Source organism: Siphateles boraxobius, unplaced genomic scaffold, assembly GCF_051911475.1.
Source record: "Siphateles boraxobius isolate OS27281-9 unplaced genomic scaffold, OSU_SipBor_1 12, whole genome shotgun sequence".
Taxonomy (NCBI): domain Eukaryota; kingdom Metazoa; phylum Chordata; class Actinopteri; order Cypriniformes; family Leuciscidae; genus Siphateles; species Siphateles boraxobius.
In genome coordinates this window covers 13799571-13814542 of record NW_027508722.1, presented here as the reverse complement: position 1 = coordinate 13814542, position 14972 = coordinate 13799571, and the positions used below count along the sequence as shown (strand labels likewise).

The window sequence follows — 14972 nt, the reverse complement described above, 5'->3', positions numbered from 1 at the left end:
CAGTTCTTCTCTGCAGTCATACTGTCTGTCCTCTGCACTTCTATAACTGTCAGGTTTGGCTCTGCTACCAAATCAGACCTCAGAATACTAGAGCGGAGAGTCCGGACTGCTGGGAGGATCATCTGTACACCCCTTCACATTCTCCAAGAGCTGTACTCATTCAAAGTGAGAAAGGCTGGCAAATCACTCTGGACCCCACACATCCAGAACACTTCCTCTTTGAACTGTTGCCATCTGGTTGGCGCTACAGAGCACTGAGCACCAGTACAGCCAGGCACAAGAAAAGTTTCTTTCCTCAGCCCATCTACGTCATGAACAATTAAATGCCCCCACATAGGCAATAAACATGTTGTCACAGATTCTGCCAATATGTCCTCAGCACCAGGTCCTTCTGCTCCTCCCATACTTTCACAATCACCTGAGTTCTAACCAGTTACACCTGTCACCACCTATTTACCTTTTCTTCTACATATACCCACCATCCACACTCATCTGTTGTCCGGTCTTGTCGGTCTCATTTTATACTTATATTTATTTAGCATACCATACCTCTTATTCCCATTCACTTGCATTGTATATAACATACCTGTACATACATATGTCTGTTTTGTGTATATTTTATGTATTTATATTTATTAACTTATTTTACTTTTTATTATCGGTCTTGTCGCTGTCATGATTCTGTCTGTGCACTGCAAGCTTCTGTCACCAAGACAAATTCCTTGTATGTGAAAGCATACTTGGTAATTAAGCTCATTCTGATTCTGATACATTCTGATTTTGATTGTAAAACAATGTAGCTCAAACGTGCAACCATGTTACTACGTTTTCAGGAACCAGTCGCTAGTCAACTTCTCCAATGATGCATCAAACTATGGTGGTTAAACAGCAAGTTTGTTGTTGTACAAGAAACTTACCCCTAGCCAGATCGATCAAACAAAAAATGTTTTGTTTACACTTTTTATGGGAAACAACTTAAAAATGACCTAGCTGAACTACTACAAGTAATAATAAAACAACTTTTAACATTGGGCTGTTTATTTAAGTGTCCCAAAACCTGTTTGGAAACTTACGAAACATTTGTTTTGCAATTTCGTTTAATGAAATGACACATACCCAGACTAATGTCCAGCCTCTTTTCCAGGAGGAAGATATAACGTTATGTATGGAACCAGAACCAGTGACATTAATTCCATCTCCAATGACGCAGAGAGAGGAAGTGACCTCAATGGGAGGAAGCAGTCCAGGTCAAGCCCCAGGAGATTTTATCACAGAACGAAAGGCGTCTGATGTCTCACCGTCTGTAATTGAAGAGCTTGAAGAAAAGGAGGAGGAGTCAGAATTCTTGCCTGTAGACATCACAGCAACCAACTAAGTGGCCGGCGAGAGACTTGAGCTGGTTTTGACAGACATTTCAATCAGCATAATCAAACACTATCAACTCCTATTTCAGGAATCAAACACTATTGTTAAATTCAAGTGACTGCTCGAATCCAAAATGGAAAAGCAGAACTGACAGTTACTGCACTGCGTACGTGAACATTATGATTTTTTCAAGCCTTATATTTTGGATGTTTGAAAAAGGAAGGCAGAGAATGGAGTTGGGAATTCCTTGGGACTGGGAATGGCGAGAATGAGGAAAACTGACCAAGAATGGAGCGATAGAGACGGAGGTATGTAAATCAGGAAGATGAATATGAAGAACATTCGGTTAAATATGTGCATGCTTTTACAAGGAGTGATGGCTCTCGTTATTCAAAATAAAGACAATAAACTATAGTTAATAAACCATAATGATCATAATAATACAATTATTTTCTAAGAAAACAACAAAAAAAACTAAATATATAATTGTAAAATAGACAGTAACATGAGCTTTTTCCATGCCCTTCATGCCCTCCAGAACTTCAGATCATACACAGACACTTACCATAAGATATCGAAGTGATTTGACCACACAGATTCTCATTTCCTCTTCAACTACATTTGGCCTTTTTTGAAAGCTTTTGACGCTATTAGGTGGAACACAAGTTCAGTGTTTCAGGGCTGTGAAATGTGGAAATCATTCAACTGAAACAAACCACTGCACAATCTACACAATTCTGTCTGCTGTTTATATGATATGCAAGGTATTCAACCCCTCATAGAATCAAATACACATAAAGACAAGTGCATAGGGTTCAAAAGTTTGGGGTCTGTAAAGTTTTTTTAATGTTTTTGCAAGAACCTTTTAGTCATCAAGGCTGCATTTATTTGATAAAAAAATACAACAAAAACAGTAATATTGTGGAATATTTTAACGATTTAAAATAACCTTTTTCTATTTTTATATATTTTAAAATAATGATGTAATTTATTCCTGTGATAGCAAAGCTGAATTTTCAGTATCATTACTCCAGTCTTCAGTGTCACATGACCCTTCAAAATCATTCTAATATGCTGATTTGCTGCTCAAGAAACATTTCTTACCATTATTATCAACTGTTGAAAAGAGTCAATATTTTTAAAGAAACGGTAATAGATTTTTTTCAGGATTCTTTGACGAATATCAAGTTAAAAAACAGCATTTATTTGAAATCGAAATCTTATAGAAATGTCTTTACTGTCACTTTTGATCAATGTATTTATTTTAAATTGAACACACAATATAGTAGTTTATTCAATGGAAAGAACCAATGACACATATACACACAAATCTTTTTGACCCCAAACTTTTGAATGGTAGTGTACAAATATATACACGTGCTCTACTAAGGCCAAAATGCTGTACCTACACCAACACTGGAACCAAGAAAATGAACATCCCAACCCCATTTTGATTTTAGTAGTATGAACTGTCACAAGTTGGTAATTAGGAGATTTTGCTATATGTTTTAAAGATATCTGAGCCTGAGACTTACTCCGTGAGCTGTGTGTGTTGAGTGATTTGATTAAAGGAGAGAAACGTTTGAAAAACCTTTTTGCACTTGCGTTGGTTGTTGGGTGAAGGACAGATGCCTTTTAGATTGGAAACTATTTGTTTTATGAGACATAAAGTCACATTGTATTTGCAGAATTCTGATACCACATTTCCCCTTTTCTTTTACTCGCATGGATTTTGTTTTCTTTGGTTTAGTAAAACCTTGCCTTTAGGATTTTGAAATATCTAGATTAAATGAACTCGGATCAAATTATCCTTAGCTTGTTTTCATAAGAAATGACAATTGAGAGGAGCATTAACCTGAAATTCATCATTTAAAAAACTCTACAGTAAAGGTTTTTTTTCTTTTCATCAGAACAGTCCTGTTGGCGACTCATACGTGTATTTCTTGTGCCACTTGCAGGATCGGTTCTTGATGATTATTTTTTATAATAAAGCATGTCATGATTTCTAATTTAAAATACGTATTCCATTGCCTACAATTCTTTTCACTATATATCAAGGGGAGAATAGAACCGGGCCTGGATCCACATATTGTAAATATCCTTTATCAAAACTTCAAGAAAATAAGTCTCCGCAGAATGAGAATGGACGTTGATCCGAGTTGAAAGTGACCTTGAACAACTCAGGCCATATGGAATTTTGAACTTCACAGGCGTCTTCCTGTTTGTCATGGTCACTGAATATTACAGTCACTATGACGTTACAAACTTTGTGTTGACTGTGTGTTTGTATGTAAACGGACGTGAAGCATATGCATCGATTCCCAAAGTAGGAGAAGCCCGGTTCAGAAACAGTGGCTACATCATTCTGCATTGTGATGTCATGCATGAGTCACTAAGGATTTAACAAAAAAAAAAAGGCAACTGTCTGGTTTTTATGACAGTTTCTTTGGAGGACACGGCACACCTTTGATGATTGAGTGTAATACAAACTTGGTGGCAAGAATAGCATTAATAGCTATATGAAGAGTATTGACTTGAATTAATTTATTTATTGAATGATTATTTATGCAATGTTGGGACAATGTTTATTTTTCTACAGAATTGTGTGCACTCCCTCCTGTATATGTTGGGGTACATATTATTTTACTGCTGGGCTCCAGAGGAAGATCTAACAGATTGTGTACAGTATAAAACATTTCTTAAACATCTGATTGTATGTCATAAGGTTAATGTTTTAAAATAATGTTTTATATTATATAAAATCACAGTGTCATTACGTGTCGCAGTCCAAGCATAAAACTGCGGCATAACAGCTGAATTTTTATTCAGTGACATAAGTTCTTATATTAGCCTACATGAAGCATACAGAACTCCAAAAGTTGCTCACATGAAATAATATGTACCCATTTATTTATTTAAGAATTATATAGGGGAGTGGTTTAACTTTGAAGCCTGTGTGATATCTATTTGTTATTTTGAGATAAATGCACCTTTTGTTGTAATGGTATCACTCTGGTTTGGTGAGAATGTCACGTGGTCATCCATCTTCCTCAGGTTTTATTTATTTTGTGAATCATGAAGCAAAATGACACACAAACCTAACCGTTTCCATCTCTCACAGGTATAAGCGCGTAAATGGTTCCGAATTCAGGACGATTCTTTTCCGCGAACGCTATTTCGGACAGTTCAGTTCAATGAACCGATTAAAATATAGTTTGGTTAGCACAATGACAAAATGTTAATCAGCCAAAGCGTATGCACATGAATATTTGATATTCATGTGCATACGCTTTGGCTGATTAACATTTTATTCAATTAAATAACAATACATTTTCTTCATTAGAGTTGGACAATGATATGGAAGTGGAAGTTTTGCATGTCTAAATGAATAAACTAGTCAATCAACTCACCTTTTTACAGAGAAACGGAAATGTTCGCTCCCTCATTCAGGTCCTAGATGGTTCACGCATTCTCGTAGTATCAGCATTTCATATCCGCAGATATTTCCGAGTTCAGAGTTCAGACTCGAGAACTTCCAGTCAGATATTTAATCAGTCACGTCATTATGTAATTACAAGTTTCCGACTTGTAAAACGTGTTCGCGTCTTCACTCTTGTAGTTTTTACTTACAGTATGAACTTTATTTATTTATTTTTCGCGCTAATACTATTGGATATCAGATGTTAAATATATCCAAAGTTCACAACACATACTTGTCATCTCACAAGCAAGTAGGCCTGCTATGTTTTTTAATGGAAGCTTGTTTCCGCCCGGAAAAAAATGTTATTTATCCCATCACAGACTCACTCTTTCTCTCATTTCATACAAACACAGCTGGTGCCATCTTGCAATTCAGTCATTGATTGTATTGAAAATAACCCCAGAGGACTTTAGTTTTACTGTAAAGCTGTTGCAGTGTTCATTTAGACCGGCTTTGTACGTTGTAATGGAGGATTTGAGCTGGTCATTATTGCCAAACAAATATTTTTAACGATAACAAGAACGCTCTGACTGTATATTATTTCTTATTAAGCCATACATAGACGTCAAAATTTCACCTGATGGATATTAAATTCCCTTTATATTCCTCATTCATTATTCTGGATGATCTGACAATTTACTAATTATTTGTCAATTCAAGAGCAATTTCATTATTTATTCTGTTGTGCCTGTAATCCAACTACCATATTTCATATATCTAAAAAATGCCTCAAAGATTTCAACCATATAATCAACCAACATGCCAATCACACGAATCCAGGTAATACTAATGCAACCAAAGGAGTGATGTCATGTGCTCTTTTATGTAAGATAAGGTATACATGAATGAATAAATAACAAAAAGCCAAATGTACTTAGTTGGATGTAGTTGTTTATCATTTGTGTTTTTCAAATGGATTTTTTTGTACGATTCTACTGCCATCTTTCACAACAAATCTGTCTGCTGGCATGATGCTGTAACCGGTCCTTTGCTCTACCTCTCTCCTTCTTTCTGTGAACTTGACTTGTCTTTCTCTCCTCTTTCCCTTCGTATGTTATGTGTCTCCAACTCAAACCCTACGGTGTATCCTCTTGGTGGAAGAATCATATTCAGAAAAAGTAATACTTTGGATAATAAACACTGTCATGATCAAAGTTATGATTCAACATGTTCAGCAAACTATAGACACAAATCAGTTATGTGTGACTGACTGAGCTATAAGAGGTGTGATTTAAGAAGTGCTCTGTGACACGTATATCTATGCATGCTTTACTGAAGGTTATAAGAAGGTTCTTCCAATGTGCTCTTCCTCGTCCTCCATCGAACTCTCTCTCTCTCTTACCCATCTCTTCTTCCTGCACGAACAAAACACCTCCCTGACCTTCAAGAATATGCTATTTGTTTATTTTTCCCAAAAAATAATGAAGAAACAAATAAATGAAGCAAACAAAGCCTTATTGTGCACTTTGTGTATTTTTAAGACGTGGCAAAAAAAAAAGCCTGCATGCTATTGAGACCATTAGAACACAATTATAGACAAATAAAAATTCATCAATAGAATAATCAAAGATCCAATGATAAAAGTAACTTTGCAGTGTTAATTATGTAGTAAACAAAACTGTTTCATAACAAATAACTAGTGATTGAAGGAATATTCCAGGTTCAGCACAAGATAAGTTTTGCCACATTATATATAGCATTATGTTAATAACCCCCAAAACAAGAGATAAAAAAAAGGAGTAAAAATCTGGGTTACAGCGAGGCACTTACAATGTAAGTGAATGGGGGCAATACATTTATGTTAAAATATTCACTATTATAGCCATATGATGTAAAAACTATCCGTTGACATGATTTTAGTATGGAAAAAATAACTTAAAACAGCTGTAAAAAATAAAATATGATTTAAACCACTTTAACAGACAAAATTAATGTTAGTGCTTTTATAAAAGCTTATTTCTGCCTTTAAATCCAAACATTTGTGCTGTTCACTTCCATTGTAAGTACACATTAAAATGTGATATGATCAATAAGTTATGACAACATATATTTTTTACATAGCTTTAACTCATAAAAAAAGTATCAAACTTATTTTGATAAGTTATATTTTATACTAAGTTATATAAGATTCAACTAATTCTTAAAGTCAGTTTAATGTAATTTAAGTTGAAATTACTTAAACATCCAAGTTGATTGTACTTAATTTAAGATAGCAATTTTTCTCTTTTTTTACAGTGTACCTCACTGTTACTTTGATTTTTAAGAAAAGGAGAAAATTTGTTTTTGTGGTAATTAACATTGTCACAAATTCTGTTAAACCACTGTTGTTCTACTATTACACTATTATAGCATCTATTAACATTTTGAATTAGCTTATTTTTATATTATCAGTATTCATTTGAATAATTTAGTAATTCTGAGTTAATATTTTTATTTCTATATATCTTTTTTTTCTTACATTTTACTGAACTTATTTGAACTGAACTTTTTCATCTAATATTTACATTTTATTTTAGCTTCATTTTCATTTACCGAAAATGATTTATAATAGCATAGTTACCAAAAACAAAACTGTATTGAACCTTGAATACTCCTTTAAAATGTCACATTTACAGAGTAAAAAGAAAAGAAAAAAGGAAACCTAAAATGTGCTTCATGTGGCAACATTTAAACGAGGAAGTCGAAACATTTAGTGTAACTGAATTAACCTGAATACATTGGGTTACACCGAGACAAGTATTTTTTTACGTGTCAGATCAGGTATAAATCGCTCAAGGTAACAAATCTTTCATTTTTACAAACATTTTTACAGTGATATAATAAGAACGAAGTACAGCAGACAAACACTGGGATGGATTACCAATAAGAGGGGAAGACATTCAGTGAGATGTGTCAGACCGACTGTCCATATGTACAAATGTAATAGACAAATCTAGAAAGAAAGAGCATAAGAGTCCAGTCCGGAGAGTAGAGAATTACCAACCAGTCCGATTGTGCAGCGACCCATGCCGGGCTCAAAGGCAGCACCATAATATGGTTTGCCTCCCCCAAGAGGGCTGAATTTGAGGAAATTACAGAACAAAAGACCTATAAAGTCTCCTCATCACTCTCTCTATCAGCATCCGCCTCTGTTTCAGGCACAGGATGAAGAGAGGAGAGAGGGAGTGTGGAAGAGGGTTGCTCCTGAGAGCTGCTGACGGCACTTCTGCTGCTGTTGCCCGTGGCGACATCACACTCTTTCTCCGCTTTCTGGATACAACTTCTAACGGACTCGTCTTTAGTCTCTCTTTTCACTCCCTCGCTCCACAGCTCCCTGTCCCGTGTGGGAGAGGACTGAGAAGGCTTTTTGGCCTTGCGTCTCGCGTCTCTGAAACTGGCCAGAGGGGGACGCAGTCGCACTCCGCTGCGAGTCGAACCCTCGATTGCTTTCTGGAGCTGGGTGTGAAAAAGAGAGAACGGCAGATTTATTTACTCAGACACACCAGCATGTGACGGAATTTTTTTTTAAATATCAATGAGGACACAGGCGGTACATCATCTTTACCTCTTTAAGTGCAACCACCCCAACCAGTTTACCAATACTGGTTACATACGCATGACTGAGACCCAGCAGAGAGAACAGGGTGTGAGTCTGAAACAAACAATAAAAACATATAATTGTGTGTGTGTGTGTATACATATAAATAAATAAATAAATATATACATACACACAGTGGTGGCCAAAATTATTAGAACAGTAAGATTTTTTTTATGTTTTAAAAGAAGCCTCTTCTTCTCACCCAGGCTTCATTTATTTGATCAAACACAGCAAAAACAGTAATACTGTGAAATATTTTTACTATTTAAAATAACTTATCTTTTTGAATATATTATAAAATGCAATTTATTACTGTGTTGGTAAAGCTGAATTTTCAGCATCATTACTCCAGTCTTCAGTGTCACATGATCCTTCAGAAATCATTCTAATATGATGATTTGATGCTCACGAAACATTTATTATTAGACATACAAATAATATCGCATGCCATTCTTCGTGATTAGTGAATTCAGGTGACGAGGTCTCAAATCAGTGTTTTATTCACAGCGACTCTGAATTTTATAATGCATATAGCTCCAATAGTTGGACTAAACCCAGTGTCATCTTGACCTGCTTGATTTCTCAATCACTTGTTTTAGATTGAACCTGATTTGTGAAAATTGCATTTTATCGCATTTCAGAGTGTTTCTCACTGCTCTGTCCTTCTTTGAGAAAAAAATTCTCATCTAGTCGGGTCATGCTAGGCTCAAATAGACTATCTCTGATTTGTGTAATCTTTTACAGTACATTTTTGGTCAGTTAACTCTTCCTTGAATCCTTAACCTCACTATTCTGATTTGTTAAGAGTCAAGTTTTCATCAGTTAACCCTTTCCTAAATCAACTTCACTATTCTGATGTGTGAAAACATTCACAGCAGAGTTTTAGTCAGTTAACCCTTCACTGAGTGATTACTTCCCTATTCCAAGTTTTTGAAATAATTTGTGAATGATTTGTATGCTTACTTTCATGCGTGTGATCAATCAGAAAAATATAATACAGTATATATATAGTATAAATCACACACAATGTATAAATATGTATTCATATACATTTTTTGAAAATCATGTTAAAAATAATACTTGACATTTATATAACATTGAAAAACAAAACATTAACAATTAACATGTAATAAAAATAGTAACAAATAAAGTTATTATATAGAATTGTTATTCTAATAGAATCCTGTATTCTAATAGAATAACAGAATCCTTATTCTAATATTTTTTTATATATATCGCAAAAATATATTAAAACTTTTTAAATGTCTTTTTTTCATTTGTTTTGGGGCAGATATATATATTTATATATTGTGTCAGATATTTCAGTTTTTCCACATCCATAGGATATCGATATTTCACTCTGACAATATAAACTCCTGAATCCAGGAAATAATGAAGATGTTTTTTGTTTTGTTTTTAGAAAAATAAAAAAAATAAAACATTTCCCAGAGGGCATGAAATAATGAGAGCTTTGGACTGACATTCACATACAGATAAAAGTCTAATTCATAATTCACTTGGAAAAGATATAAATCCTAATACACAGTATTTCATATGTGATCTCAATCGGATCGTGGATTACCTTATGCAGAGATGTTCTCTCAACCAGCTGAAAAGGTGAGGGGTCAACACGGATCTGATCAATGTCAATCGGCTTATCCAGCTCTTCCTCTTCCCAGGCTTTGATCTGAACGCACCAATACAACATAATCAGGGTCACTACGAGTGACTGACAGCTCACAGATCGCTCTGGAATTGATGTGCTAATTGTGTCCGTCTGTCTGAACTGCAGTGGTAATAAATCAATGCATCACTCTACCTCTTCAGGAGTCATGTTATCAGTTACAGGAGGAGCTGCAGGACTCTACAGAGAGAGGAAAATACAGAGGAATGGAGGTGGAAGTAGTACATGAATGTTTGGAGGATAACATCATCATTCACAGTAAAAATAACCCCTTGAATTTTTCATCCTGTTATGCGAATCTAAAAGCCCCACACAGCATATTTGACGCCACCTGCAGGTGAGAGCTGATAACTGCTGATGTGAAATTGTGCTCTCAGTGAAGTGAAAAGGACTGAACGTGTCACAACCAGCTTTTAAAACGCAAAAAGATAAAAATGCGAGATTTGTCTCAAACATGTGTTGAGAGCTATTTATTCATTTTAAATACTAGGAGTTATTGAATGAAAATATAGATAATTCAATATCGTGAATTATATATATAGACGAGGAGAAAAGACGATGAAGTGTCATGGACTGCAGGGCACCTGTTAGGATCAACTTAAGGGATCCAGGGCCCCTATTTAATATTTTCATATTATTTATATTATTAATATCATACTCCCAGTTTATGTTTATAACAAAAAAGTGAAAACAAACTGCGTTGTCACAATTATAGCAGAAATACTGGAAATTGGACATGCTGTTATTAACATAAAATATCTACAATGGAAGTCTATTAGGCAAGACATTGAACCGGGATAAAAAAAATTATGTCATATATAACTGATTTAGTCACAACATAACTATATTATCACCCAGCTCTTTATATAAATTGGATATAAGAGTGTCCTACTACATATACATAAAGCACACATAAGTATGTTCTCTTATCTTATATATATATATAATCTCATTGTTTGTTTTGTTGCAAAATGTAAACGCTATTATCAGCCTGGAAAGCTGCTTTAAAACAAATGTCTATTGTGTGCTATATAAATAAATGTATAATCACTATATAAATAAATTTGAACTGAATATAAACAAATACAAAAAAAAATTGCTCAACTTTTTTCTGTGCAAACCTTTGTATATCCAAACTCCTGTAATGTCAATGTAAAGCCGATAGACCTGTAATGCATTAATAGACTTCCATTGTAGGACCATTACTGTACACAAGACTTTGTTTTACAAAATGAGGGATAAAATGATCATCTGAAGTTATTAACAGCATGTCAAAGATGATTTCCTGCTTTAAAATGCACTCATGTTTTCAGTAAGTGACGCATCTCTAGGTTGTGCTGCCTTGATAAGTAAGAATCATGTTAAAAGACACACCTCTGGCTCAGTCTGCCCTGCGGAGGAAGACGAGGAGAAAAGGCGATGAAGTGTCCTCCTCATGGACTGCAGGGCACCTGTTAGGATCAACTTAAACAGGTCAGTGTTGATATCACAAACCTCTTCTGGTAAACATTTAGCTGGAATGAATGAGCTCAATAAATGCATTCGAACACAAAGTATGGCGAGTTGGTGGTCGATTAGATAAAACCTCTGGATAACAACATGTATAACTCACCAGATGTGGTGTGATTAGTGGAGATGTCTGTGGTTTTAGGGGACCCCAGTGGGCCGTTACGCTCTTCAGAGACTGTGTTACCCTGTTAATCAGTTTAGTTACAGTGTAAGATTAGTACACTCAGATAATTTGCTTGATTTTCAGAAAAGAACATTGATTTGGCATAAAGCTCTGCTTATTGATGTCAGATCAGAGAACTTAAAATCACCCTCTGAGCAAAAAACAAAGACATTCTCTTAGACCTTCACCTTATCTCCATTCTCCTCTCCGACCTCCTCATCCACGAAGGCGAAGGACTCCCAGCTGACCTGTGACCCCGGGCTGGGCACGCCCTCATCTCGGTTATAAACCCGCCTCTCGGCTGAGAGCCACCAATCAAAGGCAGCCTGAAGTTCACATCTCTCAATTGAGCCCAATAGAATCATTGAATCTGGGAATGGGAAAAGAATTTACATTTACATCAATTTAAAATATTCACAGAAATCATGATGACACACCTACACGTTACAAGATCCTGTTCAAAAGTCTAGCTTAGTTCATTACCAGTATATATTAACTAGCTTTTTAGCTAGTTAAACCAGCCTTGGTCAACCAGCTTAAACAGAAAGACCATGCTGGTTGACCAGCGAAGAACAGCTTGGCACAAAAACTGTTTCTGTCTTCAAGGGAAAAAAAGTAATTGTAACTTATCTAATAATAGAAACTTTGTTTCTCATAATTAAGACTTTATTCCTCACAATGAGACTTCAAATCTTGCAAGATGACTTTATCCCCCAGTTTCACAGACAAAGTTTAAGTCTAGTCCCAGACTAAAATACATGTTTGAGTAACTAAAATTAACTTGCATTGGTCCATCTTCAAATATGTCACTGCCATTGTTTTTGTCAAGATGCACATAAAAAAAATTCAAAGGCACATTTATAAAAGCTACATAAATGTCCTAATTGAAGGCCTAATCCTGGTTTAATCATTATCTAAAGCCGTTTGTGAAACCGGCCTTTAACTCACAATTGTGACTCGTAATTATGACTGTTAATATGGCTTTTATTTTTAACTTTATCTCACAATATATATATATATATATATATATATATATATATATATATATATATATATATTTTTTTTTTTTATTCTGCAGCGATAATGTGCTTCCATAATATATCTTGCATTCTGACTTTATACCTCATAGTTGTGACTGTTTCTCATAATTGAGACTTTATTTCACACAATTTGACTTTATACCCTGCAATGCGACTTTGTATCTCATTGTGACTATTTCTCTTAATTCTTTCCCCGCCATTGACTGAATTTTCTGGAAATCCATGATTTCACTGTTGTACGGTAGAGTGGGCTATTACCCATCTTCTGAAATAGTACTGAATCTCCGGATCAAAACGCGAAGCAGCAGCAGAAACAAGCATTGCTTACGTGTAGTCCGATCATCAAACATTAAACAGCATATAAATCAAAACTGCCAAACGGTATTGAATGAAATGTCAAACCCACAAATAGGTATATGACTGTGCAAGCTTTGGGGGTGTTGATGGACACGATCTCCTCGGCCTGTTTTCATGATCATCGTTCTTAAACCGATCCAGATGTAGTCGTCAACAAAAGCGTGTTTTTGTGCAACCTTTTGTTCAAAATGTAGCTTTTTGAAACTTACCTACATTTAAGTGTTTATATAAAATGTATGCAAGGTTCATGGCATTTTTTATAAAAATGCTCTTTCTTTTGATATATGTGACCCTCGATCACAAAACCAGTCATAAGTCACACGGGTATATTTGTGGCAATAGCCAACAATACATTTTATAGGGCAAAATTGATCGATTTTTCTTTTATGCCAAAAATCATTAGGGTATTAAGTAAAGATCATGTTTCATGAAGATATTTATTAAATTTCTTACATTAAATATATAAAACATTTATTTTTGTGAGTGAATGCAGCATAATCGCGAACATAAATGGACAACATTAAAGCTGATTTTCTCAATGTTTCGATTTTTTTGCACCCTCAGATTCCAGATTTTCAAATAGTTGTATCTCGGCCAATTATTGTCCTATACATCAATTAAAAGCTTATTCATTCAGCTTTCAGATGATGTATAAATCTCAATTTCAAAAAAATTGACCCATTGTAACTGGTTTTGTGGTCCAGGGTCACATATTGTATGTTCAGATATTCATACATATTCTAGGGCAGTGGTTCCCAATCTTTTTTTGTCAGAGACCCCCTTTTTCCCAAGAGAATATTTTAGGGCCCCCCCTTTACATTTAATGATATTGTCGCTCTTGTAAGCAGCAGGGATGACAAAATGTTTTTGAATAAACCGTATGTTTATTACTATAACCAGATGTGTTTATACACAAATAATTTGTAATTTAAAAACATAAGCCTAGGAGTAGCCTATTAATTGGCCCTATTTGAAATGCAATAACAAAAATATCAGTATTCACACTGGTGTGTAGAAAAAAAAGATTACAAAACGACTGGTGTCTGGGACCTCAATACTTGCATGTTATTTGTGAGGCTTTATCAGTGTGAGGATTGCTGCTGGCAGTGAGTAATTTGGTCAATGCGTGGAGAGATCTTAGACAGGGCAAGACGAATATCATTCTTAAGGGTCAGTCAGGGCCTGTATTTGGTTTTAAGGGCTGTCATGGTTGAAAACCCATTATTTGGTCACCCAGGGGATCGTGAATAAAATTAGCTAATGTAATATGATCGTTCTCCTTAAAGCTGCAGTCTGTAACATTTGGCGCTCTAGTGATTATTAAACATGCGTTTATTTACAGAAAAATGCATCTTGCTGAAGAACATTGTAGCCAGAGCTACTTCTCTCTGTTTACGTCTATGACGAGTCAGGCAGACACTGGGCTACAGCGCAGCGATACGACCCGAACCAGTGTAAAATAGTCCCTGTATAAACACTCATTATGGGTGTACCATTGTGACTCAGGATAAGACAAAAACACAGTTTGGAAAATAGATTCATGATGTACTCGCTCATTATACAAATGTAGTAAATTTTGAACACAAAAAAAGTTACGGACTGCTGCTTTAATGATCACTGTTCAACACTTTTCAAAATATGACGCGACCCCCCCAAAGAGCTCGCTGAGGCCCCCATGTGGGCCGAGACCCCCCTGTTGGGAACCGATGTTCTAGGGGCCATGAGTTCTGTAAAAACAATCACAATGTCTGGCTGGCAGGCAACTTAAAGAAAAAAAACACTGACAGGGAAAGAGT

General features: G+C 35.3%; 2 protein-coding genes across 15 annotated transcripts in view; one reads left to right on the top strand and one right to left on the bottom strand.

Moving 5' to 3' along the window:
- Positions 1–6297, top strand: part of fam131bb (family with sequence similarity 131 member Bb) — a 77085-nt gene extending 70788 nt beyond the window's left edge. For all 11 annotated transcript variants that reach the window (XM_077208620.1, XM_077208575.1, XM_077208611.1 and 8 more), the window contains one exon: positions 1145–6297. In XM_077208620.1, the coding sequence (XP_077064735.1) occupies positions 1145–1375 (231 nt within the window). In that variant the 3' untranslated portion in view covers positions 1376–6297. The remainder of the gene's footprint in view (positions 1–1144) is intronic.
- A 3-nt stretch (positions 6298–6300) lies between these two features.
- The window catches only part of clcn1b (chloride channel, voltage-sensitive 1b), a 32546-nt gene continuing 23874 nt past the window's right edge, over positions 6301–14972 (bottom strand). For all 4 annotated transcript variants that reach the window (XM_077208432.1, XM_077208413.1, XM_077208403.1 and 1 more), the window contains exons 17-23: positions 11968–12149; positions 11720–11801; positions 11482–11558; positions 10243–10287; positions 10006–10110; positions 8391–8477; positions 6301–8281 (exon numbers count right to left, since the gene is read on the bottom strand). In XM_077208432.1, the coding sequence (XP_077064547.1) occupies positions 7934–8281; positions 8391–8477; positions 10006–10110; positions 10243–10287; positions 11482–11558; positions 11720–11801; positions 11968–12149 (926 nt within the window). In that variant the 3' untranslated portion in view covers positions 6301–7933. The remainder of the gene's footprint in view (positions 8282–8390; positions 8478–10005; positions 10111–10242; positions 10288–11481; positions 11559–11719; positions 11802–11967; positions 12150–14972) is intronic.